The 11,734-nt window shown below is 35.4% G+C and overlaps 1 protein-coding gene across 4 annotated transcripts in view; it reads right to left on the bottom strand.

Moving 5' to 3' along the window:
- LOC115212456 overlaps positions 1-2,218 on the bottom strand; it is a 20,373-nt gene extending 18,155 nt beyond the window's left edge. For 2 of the 4 annotated variants that reach the window (XM_036500146.1, XM_036500135.1), the window contains exons 1-2: positions 2,087-2,201; positions 274-326 (exon numbers count right to left, since the gene is read on the bottom strand). In XM_036500146.1, coding sequence (XP_036356039.1) covers positions 274-326; positions 2,087-2,131 — 98 coding nt within the window. In that variant the 5' untranslated portion in view covers positions 2,132-2,201. Of the gene's footprint in view, positions 1-273; positions 327-2,086 lie in introns of all 4 variants that reach the window. The other 2 variants (XR_003881740.2, XR_004997759.1) reach the window with 1 other exon arrangement.
- Between the last annotated feature and the right edge of the window lie 9,516 nt (positions 2,219-11,734).

The following is an 11,734-nucleotide window of genomic DNA, read 5'->3' on the forward strand; positions in this document are numbered from 1 at the left end:
TATATATATATATATATATATATATATATATATATATATATATATATATATATGTATGTATATATATATACACATATGTATATATAGTTCTCTCAGTATCTTTATATGGGTGATAAAACACTTAAGCATTTCATCGAATGTATGAATTAGTATATTGTGGGTCACAAGTACAACACTGTTGATTATTGAGACGTATAATACATGCGATAAAATCGAATGTGTGGAACAAAGGCAAATAAAATTTGAATAAATATGTTAGAAGCTTTTGCTTACCCACAGTGTTCAACTCTGAAATTTCCCGTTACGGTTGAAAACTCATGCTCCATCTGCAAATGCCGGATGTGTATATATACATGCATACATTAAATTCAAAAAAGAAAGTTAGCTTTAGAAGCGTTGAGATGTATTGAAAGATTCAGATGAGGAAATAATTTATTCTCAAACGCAGGATAATGCTAATAGTATAGCATGAACAGGATGAAATATCCATATTTTGCGGCTAGCTATAAGACTCAAACACACATCCCTGCGATTACGCGTCAAGTGCTTTACCATTTAGCTAAGCTGCCCGAACGAAAACTTCTGCTGCAAATTTAGGATATATAAATCTAGCTTTATAAGTAGAGTTATCACAGGGATGTGAGTTCGAGTCTCATGACTGGTCGCCGACAGATTTTTCTGCAAAATATGGATAGTTTTTATCCTGTTCATGCTATATTATTAACATTATCCTCCGTTTGAGAATAAAGTTATTTTCTCATCTGTAATATATATTTTTATTTTTAATGTTCTACTCTTCAAATTTTACATATATAGTCAAAGAACATTAAAAATAAAAATAACAAAAAACAAGAGGACGTACGCATGGAATATATTAGCTGGACGCTCGGTAAAGTGGAGGAAAAGAAAGGGCTTTTAACGTTCCGAGCATGGCTCTTTGTCAGAAAGATAAACAGAAATGTTGAGAGAAGGAAAATATTACCAAATCTACGTGTGTGGTTACATATGTACATATGTGTGCTTGCGTCTCCACGCGCATGTTTGTGCGTGCGTGTATGTATGTGTGTGTGTGTTTGTGTGTGTGTGTTTGTGAGTGTGTTTGTGCGTGTGTGTGTGTGTATAAACACAAGATTAGTGAATAATTGAGTAGGATTTTATTTACTGTCAGAATCGGAAATTATATCACGGAATATATAAAAGATGTTCATTGTGTGAACTTCATTTAAAGACAAAATAGTGGATCAAACAGTCTTTTTATTGACCAGCAAAAAATCAGTAAGTTAGAAAGAAGTTTATGTAATAATTTACTATCAGTAATTGGAGTTGATTGTCTGAATTTCAGGAAACCCAAATACAATTATTTCGCAGTTTTTACTACGGTCTACTGCATGTTCATGTCTCAGTATATTTACGTGGCTGTATAAAAGTCTATATATACTTACATGCATACAAATTATGATCATATGGATTGCATTAGATTGCCGATGTTCAGTCCACTGCAGAACGAAGGTCTCAGTATAATCTCTCTACCAACCCTGTCTGATGTGGAGGCCGTGTTTTGACATCGAGAGTATACTAGTTCGATGAACCTAACAACTCACACTAGCTCAACAAAGCTTGGCAGTGGAGTAAATACTCATACAGAGGTGTAGTAAAAACGATTAAAGGATGAAGGGCAAAGTCGGCTGCAGTAGAATTTGAACTCAAAATAAAAAGATGTGCGAATTACCGCTTATCATTTTGCTCGACGTACAAAAGACTTTTCCAGCTCGCCGCAGAATATGTATGGAATCAAATAATAAATAAATACGCATATAATATTTATCTATATATTTGATTGGAACATGTATTTACATATGTATGTATTTATGTGTTTAAGCTGATCAGGCTAAACTTTGAAATACCTGTTATCATTTAACAAAATCGATATCACCATCTACTAAACGAATTGAGCTCCCTATTTAAATTGACGGTTTGCTTTTCTTCTATAAGATATGTATGTATGTGTATGCATGTGTGCGCGTGGTCAGTGTGTGTGTATGTGTGAGTGTGCGGAGAAAGAGAGAGAGAGCAGATATCTACTCACGGTTCTTGATATGTTCTCAGCAGGGATTTTATATTCGTTGGACATTTTAAAAATCAAACGAAATACGAAGGATTTGATCCAGCCTATGGATTGATATAGAAAATAATCGCTGCGTTTATAAATGAGACACACGTCATAGACGCACATAAAACCCACGTACGTAGATAAAAATACACATTCATAAATATACTATATAAAAAATATGTAGTGAGAATTCGCAAAATAACAAAAGACGAAGACAGGTGGTGTAGAAAACAAACAGATGTATTTGTATAACGTTCCATAGATAGATAGATATACGAATATACAGACTCACGTAAATGTATAGATACATGTATAATCACACATATATATATGCATGCATGTACACATACAGAGTTCCATCCGTTTTTCTGTCCTCGATTCGTATATATTCGATCCTTTTTCCAAGAAATCTAATGCTCGTAGCTTAGTTTTCCGTGGGGCTGGCCGGATCGGAGTGATCTCAAGATTAAGCAGGCGAAATTGCGAGGATGATCCGGTTCTCGACTGAAGATTAGAGGCTTCGAATGACCCGTCCGTTTTTTGTGTCGTCTATTTGAGTGTTTTGCGTTTTTGTCCCATTTTGTATTTTATATATATTTTTATACATATATTATTGCGGCGTAACGTACATCTTGTCCTGTTAGATATATATATATATATATATATATATATATAAAACATTGCATATATACACACATATATGTACGTACCTACATCTATATGTATATATACATGCATATATGGATACAGGACACCAAAACAAACATCGAACACAATGAGAAACGAAAACATAAAAACAAAACCATGGAAACGGACAATTTTTTTAAACAACGAAAAACAGAGTACAAGACACACAACAGAAGGAAAATTCCCCTTCTTCAGACGCCTCTGCTTCGTCCACTCCGTGTTTCGAAGGTAAAGGCGAGACACAACTTCGTTTAAGCATTCCTTCCCGCAAAGCAAATAAAATAATTTTCAAAATAATTTTTCCTTTCGTTCAGGCTTAACAGCCCTTACTCTTTGTGTTACTGTTATTCTCCTTGTCCTTTTTTTTAGTGTTTTTATTTGTATTGTTTTTACTGTCCTGTTTTGCTACCATTGTTACCCCTCCGGGAAGGATTGTTTCCATGAAGTCGTGTCTCGCCTTTACCTTCGAAACACGGAGTAGACGAAGCAGAGGCGGCTGAAGAAGGGGAATTTTTCTTCTGTTGTATGTCTTGTACTCTGTTTTTTCGTTATCCGTTTCCATGGTTTTGTTATTATCTTTTCTTTTCTCATTGTGTTCGACGTGTTTTTTGTTGGTGTCCTGTACCTATATATCCATGTATGTATAGATAGATGCAAATAAGCCCACATTTGCATGCATATGTAAATACACATATATTTATATACATGTATGTACATGTACACATTTCAATATATATATATATATATAGTTATTAAAAAAAAAACGAAGAAAAAACACAAGAAAAACAACAACGCGTGGACGTGGTGCATGCAAAGATTAAAGGACGCTCAGGGAAGGAAAGTTTCGAGCAAAGGCTCTTCTTCAGAAACAGGAGACAGAAGTAAGTCCAAGTGAAAAGGAAAACTGCCACTTTTCCAATACTAGCTTTATTTGGCTCGTAGAGATAGCCTTCTTCGCTACAATATCCTCCCCTGGGAACCAATCTCCTCCGCCACATTCGAATGCTGCTTCTCCTGAAGCTGCAGGAATTCATTTGTCGGCAAGTCTTCTATGTGTTCTTCGACGCGATCGTTAATGTTTTCATCATCATTGTTAATGCTTCCATCGAGGCCCATGGACTTGCCAAGGGATACCATCTCGTTGACTACAGGCGCCTCAAACTCAAAACCCCGAGAAGTCTCTTTCTGATACGCAGTCAGGTCACAGCTTCCACCATGCAGAATTCAGCGTTCTCCCCGTTACACCCTACCAGGCCATATCGATGATTTTCAGGCGGTTAACAATGGTGTAGGGCTCCTTTCAAAACTCACGTAGTGTTTGATTTGTATTTTTGGTGACGAAACTGGTCTTTGGTGTACAATTTCGGAAATTTAGAAATCACCTGTTGATCCATGTGCTGCATGAAAATTGTGCTGGTATATCGGGATTGATTGGAAGGAACTTTTTCGAGGGGATGGAGAGATGAATTTTGAAAACGTTACACGATCTGATTTTTTCCCTCGTAACTTTCATGAAAATGTGTATCTTTTAATGTAATTTTATACAAATCTCTTTCAAACGACATAGATTACGATTTTAAACAAATTTTGGGGGAAATATTTTTCATGGATTTTCACTTTTTTTTAACCGCAGCCTTTGACATGATGGGATTGCGGGAAGCAGCTTTGTATGAAAAAGTTTTGGAAGCTCTTTTTTTATCACCCTCCTCCCTCATAATCCCACTCCGGACCTATTTTGGCCAATTATTGTTTTGCACTTCAAAACCATGGGAAAAGCAGTTTCGGTAATTTTTTTTAATTGTTAATATTTTCAGAGAGAAATTGATGTAAGGGCGATTTGGCTGTCGTTTCATGCACATCTAAAAACAACCCCCCTCGTTTCTTTATCATTTTGCATGTATTGATGTTTTTCAATATTTCCCCTCATAAATACATTTATATGCTATAAAAAAGAAAATTTGAGAAATTATGAATTTTTTGCAACCCCACTCTCTGCCCCCGATTGTTTCTGTTTAGAAATTAAAATAGCGGAGAGCCTGAGAATGGCATTTATCCACAGAGATTTTTTTTTAAATTACAGAGATGTACTTGCAAAGCAAGTGACTTGATCTGAGATCGTGTGCTGAAAGAAAAACAATTGCAGAGTGGAAGATGTTTGTAAGCCATTCAAGAACACACAAAAACCGTTAGTGTCACTTTAACAATTAAATTTAATTTGTATCAAAATATTTTCGTGGCTTTGAAATTGCGACCTGTTCACTGACAAAACTTCACAAACGTAATGCCGCACGAAGTTTTGTCAGTGGTTTCAAAGCAACGGTGGGGGTAAAAATTTAGATTACAATTTATTTTGTTGTTTTTCTTCCACCAATGGACCACGCGTGTGTTACTTCGGCATCATCATTCCATAAAATGTATTTCATGGCAGAAAAATATTGAAAAAACATATGAGAGAGTGGAAAGGGAAAATGGACAAAATCGGTCCTAATAAGGTAAGGTTTATAGCATTCCAAACAGCAATAACTACAAAATCACTTTGAAATATTTTTACAAAAATTATACGTGTTTGTTTTAAAATTTTCATTCAATAATGTTTTTACATTACGTATAGATACTAGAATAAATTGTCGGTTTCCCAAATATTGAATTAAAACTTGAACAGAAAACATTAAAAGAGAAAGTGAGGCATTGGAAATAAAATTGGATCACCCCCACATTGAATGAAATGAATATTCAAATATGCGAGAAACTGGAGTTTAAAAAAGTCAATAAACTTGAGAAATCGAAATTATTAAGAAATTTCTTAAGAATTTATGAAAATATTTCCAGACAGTCACCCCTTTAATAATAGCTTTCTTTTAGTACTTTTAGTAATTTTTACCTAATTATAAGCAGCTTTCTCCATTATAGTATAGATACTCATTTGAATTGTGAAAAAGTTTTCCTCTGGTATATTAGGTATTAACTGCCAAACCAGGGAAAAGCAAGATGTCTCCATTCCTACAGAAGAACCGGTTTACCTTGTATTTAATTATGTGTGTGTGTGTGGCGTGTGTGTGTGCGTGTGTGCGTGTGTGTGTAGAAGGTTGAAATGTAACACATGAATTGATATGTTTAGGGAAAATAAGACAAGGTAGAAAGTGCTAAAATAATTTTATCATGAAGAACATTTTAGTACCGGTTTCAGACTTTGATACTTTTTCAACTTCAGAGTAAAGCATGGAAAACAATTAAATTGTGGAAAAATTAAATGAAATGTTTTCTTTTTAATATTTCCATAGTTTTCAAATACAAGAAACATTTTCTTTTTTTCTGTCACTCTCTCTTTAACTTTCGTGAAGGCTCGGTAGGTAGTAGTAGATCTAAAAGAATATTTGATATGAGGGATGTGAGTTCTTGGTTTTGTTTGTTTAAGCAGTAGAAGAAGAAGAAGAAGAAGAAGAAGAAGAAGAAGAAGAAGAAGAAGAAGAAGAATATGTGCGTGGCATGACAGTAGTAGGTTGTTGGTGGAATCCTCTTAAATTATCAAGTGACCTAAAAGTAACCTGTTGTGGATATAAAAATAGTGATTAGAATTCTTCTGAATAAATTCACAGGCAATGATAATTCTTAATATATCGTTTTTACTATTTGCGTAGGTATTATTCTAAGGCATTTGTAGTAGTGTCATTTGTGGTGGACGCATTCAAAAGGGGTTTATATTTTTCCATGAAATATGACACTTTTCTAATGCGCTGACTACAGGTTACATCGTCCCTGAGTTTATAGAGAGGAAAATTCTGAAATTGGGTTGTTCGTTAGTGGCGCAAAAGTCAATGTGTTCGCAAAATGCTATTTTTCTGTATTCCCAAATTTTAATCTGGGATCTATGTAGGGTCTTCCTCTGGTGTAGACTAATTTCGATTTGGCCTATGTATTGTTCTCGACACCCTGAGCAAATTAATGCCTATATTAGGTTTTCCGAAGCAAATATGAAGTTGTTTTTCACTGTAAATCGTTGAACCTGTTTGAAAGAGAGCTCCTATCCCTGAATTAGGTTAACGCATATACCACAGTTAGTTCTTCTGCATTTTTTTACTGACGGCTTCAGTGTGATGTCGAATGTACTTGAGCTTGTGTTAGGAGACATTTGATAGATTTTGGTTGTCTTTTGCTCTTTATGATGGTGTGCGTTTGGAGGATAAAATTCATTCTGTGATCCCTTTTTAGTAGGTGAATGTTCTGGAGGATTGTGTCTAAAGCTTCATTGTTAAGGGGGTTGTGTGTGGAGATGTATGATAGGGCTTTGGCTGTAAATCCTTCTTTAATTTGGGATGTCTGAGTTCGTGGTGCTGAGTTGTAGGGCACATTGAAAGCCTATACCAATTAGTGATGGTGCGTAGTTCCTGGTAATGAGTGCATGCTTTAGTTCATGTAGCCGTGTGTCCCTGGTGTTTGTATTAGGGACTATAGTACAAATCATTTTTGCTAGGTTGAATGGGATATTCATTCTAGTGTGTCTGGGGTGGCATGAGTTAAACAGTAGATATTGCTTCGAGTCCGTAGGCTTAGCGTATGCATATGTTTCTATTTTGATGTTGAATTTCGTAATGAGGATGTCGAGGAATTGAAGTTGTTGATGGCTATATTCCATCGGAAATTGAATGTTTATATCAAGTCCATTTATAAGAGCTTAAAATCCTTTAGGTCTTTCTATACTATCATGACAAAGAATGATAGAAGTTGTCTTTGAAGACAAAGAAGGTAATTTCGAAGAGGACATTTAGCCCTTCTATTACGAATTCTTTATATATATATATATATACGTACAGATATGTATGTGTGTTCACGACCGCATTGTCATACACACATACACATACACACACACACATATATATATATATATATATATATATATATATATATACACACTTGCACACATGTATACACACATCAAAACATTGCTCTTATATTAACTATTATACAATGTTCTTATTAACTATCAATTTGTAGTAAACCTGGTGGTGTTATATTAGAGAATAATAACACTTACCAATGAAATCATTCTTGTTACATAAGTGTCCGACGCAACAACTAGTACAAGCCGTGCTATTCGTCCGTTTATTGCATGTAAGGGTATTGTTTCTCATAGCTTCAACACATTTTCTGTATGTGCTGCAGGACCTTTCAGTCTTCAGTTTAGCACCGTTCATTGATTGCGAATCGGCATACAGGCTGTAATAATAGATATGAAAATTATACGCTACAACCAAAATATTTATTAGTACGATTACTGCTAATTACAGCAACAACAATACTGGGGATGTTTAACATGCAAGAAAGTTTAATCATTGCTATAAAATATCCAAAACAATAAATGAAACCGTAAAAGAGTTGCCGAATTGTTGAAAGTTAACAGCATAAGTAAACTTCCGTAAAATTTATTGCTATTTAGCATTCGAAAAAAATGATTTAAACGCTTTCAGTGTCCATGTAGATATGGACATCGGATCACGGTCTTTAGCAAAACCGCATCGCACTGTCACCCGTCACCAAACTTAAAATATATCAAATTATCCCAATAAAGATGTATCAATTCTCCAAAATTTCTTCTTACTGGAGGAATACGCAAGTGGATTTTTTCATATGAAATTTACGGAAAATCATGCTTACAAAACTCACCAACAACAGAAACTAATATGCCTTTACCCAAAGATGATAATGAAATAAAATTGCCAGATTGAACTCCTCAGTCCAAACAAATTAAACAGAAAATACATAAAATGAACACAAGAGAAACTTCGTTTTATTTTGCAAGTATATTTTATATGAAAATACGGTATATTAGTATAAAATTTGGAGAGAAAACAACCAAGATCTTGTTAACTTAATAAGGGACATTCTGAAAACGAAAAATATCAGAAATGGAGAAGAATATTAAAAGAAAAGAATCCATCACGAAACACAATTAATAATCGCAAACACCTAACAATAATAAAAGCAATGAAAATGTAGACATTGAAGTTAGAAATAAGATATTCATTGCCTTAGTTTGAAATTGAAACTTGTTTCTTCCAACGTTGGAAAATTTTTAGAAAGAAAATTGGATCTCCCAAACTGAGTGAGGTTGTCATGAAGATATCACCAATGATAGTGTCGGTAGGCTGGCGTCTTCAAAAAAGCTAATGGAGTCGGTGATTGCAAATGAATGAATCATTAAATAAGCTAACTCAGCTTCAAGAAAACAGAAAGTTCTGAGATCAGAACAGACAATAAAAGAGGCAACAGAATTAAGCCATGCTTGTATGTCACGCTTTATTCTCCTATATTCTCGTAGATCAGTTAACGTGAAGCATTGATCTGTGACATTACCGGTGTCTTTTATTGTTTCTCTTGTGTTTCTTTCACCAATGTACAACTGTGTATTCAGAGATATGCCTGACAATTTTAATTTGTGTTTTAGCTGCTTTTTAAAGTTATAGGTTTTACCTTTCTATGAAACAATATGACCCCCACCTATTATGTTCTGGAGAGCTTATTGTACTACTTGATGTGAGGGAAGATTTAATCTGTTTCGAATATTTCATAACCTCGTATATCAAACAGCCTCTTTTGCTATGGCCACCAGACAAAGGAAAACTGTCATTTGCTTCTTAACTTATTCAATTCGCTCCCTGTAATGTTTGTGAGCTGGTAGGGCCAGGTTCGACTTCCAGTTACCCATCTAATGTTAGTGACCTGAGGTCATTCCGCAAGGAATCTTGATCCCAAGTTGACTTCTGGCCACATACATTCATGCATCCTACTCTAAGGACAGCCATGTTTGTCGGAGAAAGGTCACTCTAAGTTCGTGTGTTCGTTTCTTGAATAAGGATTCCTGGACAGGGTAGAACGTTGCGTCCTTGAACAAGGCACTTCATTTCACTTTGTCCCAGTCTAACCAAGTGGAATATATCCCAACCTATTGATGTTCATCTATTTCTCTCTTCAATCGTCACATCCTTCTTGTCCCATTGAGTCATGAATAAGAAGACTGAAAGGGTGTGTGTATGTCTACGCAGGCACATAAAAAAAACTAGCGAAAGCATAGTACAATCTATGTGGACTTAATGGCTTTCGAGCGACGGCTGTGGATATATTTTAACGAAAAGGAAGAAAGTAATATTCCAGTTTACCTCTGCTCCTGGACAGCTTGTCACATAGGAATCATTGCAGATCATTCCTGAACATGTTTGACACTGTAAATTCCGTTGAAATAACGAGTAATCTACAGAATACAAGTAAATATCTGTATTTATGAACCAAATAATGCAATGCATAGCAATAACAATAAATATTTTCCTTATGATGTAAAAAAAAATGTATAAGTGTTAGTATTGAAATCAATACTTGTTAGACATATAAACCAAATTATTAACAAAGACTATAAACCTATTTTTATGTTCATTTGGAAACGTTTCAATAATGTCACAAATTCAACTGAGAGAAGCATGAAAGCCACTTGTTGTCCTTTTGTATTCTGATGTAACACACACGTGAAAATCGTTGAACAAGTCAAATAAAGGGATGAAATTCGAAAGTTGCAAGCATTGTTGCAGTGGAAACTCCCTAATGAAACCCGAGAATCTCATTTAAGTTGTGTTACAATGTCATATAGAATGTGAAGAAGGCCATAATATGTGAAATGAGCAAAACAATATTTGGATAAACAATAAAAAATATGATCACTAATATTGTGCTTTTTCCAATATACACACGTTTATGTATGTACTAGCAGCATAGCCCGGCGTTGCCCGGGTATGTAAGAAACTTTACCTTTTTACCCTTTTTTGTACTCATTGAACCGTTATTTTGTAAAATGAAGCCTAAAAGGCATTAAGGCAGTGTTCCCTTGCATGCATGAAGAAAATCTATGACAGTCAAAGTGCATTTTCTGGTTTTGTTTAGCACACCCAACCCAGTTCTGCGGGATCAGTGTCACGACGGGAACGCATGGGTTGGGAGTTTGACCGGCAGAGGTAATAAGGTTGCACATGCCGGCCCTTTTGACACCCCCCCAACCCAACCAAGTTGGGTTCGGACCACAGCTAAGCCCTACCTAATCCTAACTTAAGTCTAGCGAAAGGGGGCTCGGGAGCCTCTAGTAGGCAACGACTAATCCCGATCTAGTCCTTTCCCTCTAGGGAACGAAGGCGCATGTGTGCCTGAAATCCGCCAACTATTTAACAAAAGTCAGTTTTGTAAGGTTCGCATGGTCGGTCTCAAAGTGATATGGTTTTGTCGATTTCTCCCAATACTTGTTAACTGCATTGACAAAAGGTCGTCAGTTTGACATTTAATGCAAACTTGATGTCCAACATCGGTGTAGGGAAAATCTATGTGAACTTTCAAAAGATATTGCGGAAAAATCGGTTTGCTATGTGTGCCACATATGATGTAATTAACCGATTTTTCCAGTAATAACGTATCCTATTGGAATCAAAAGGGCCATATAGCTCCTTGGAGCAGACATGATGCTCGCTGTGAATTTCAAAAAAAAATTCCTGCCAATTTGTTAAAAATATTGTCGAAAATATGTCATCTTGAATTTGAACGCGATTTCCCAAAATGGCATGATTTTATGGATTTTTTCTTATGGTAAGGTATTGCATGGAAAACTAACGTCAGAATTAAGTTCCTTAGGGTAACATTAAGCTTCACCATGAGTTTGGTAAAAATCGATTGCAAGTTTCAAAAACTACAACGGAAAATGTGTTGCATATGATAAGCTTAGATTCTCGACCCCATGTCGAATTTATCGAATTTTTTCAGAACTGGGGGAACTTTTCAAAATTTTCGCTGCGTTAGATTTGAATTATGACATTGGGCTATGTGTGTGTCAAGTGTCATCAGAATCGGTTGAAAGCCGTGGCCAGGGTGAGGGTACAACCTGACAAACAAACAGACAGGCAAACTGCC

The sequence above is a fragment of the Octopus sinensis genome, linkage group LG1 (genome assembly GCF_006345805.1).
Source record: "Octopus sinensis linkage group LG1, ASM634580v1, whole genome shotgun sequence".
Lineage (NCBI taxonomy): Eukaryota > Metazoa > Mollusca > Cephalopoda > Octopoda > Octopodidae > Octopus > Octopus sinensis.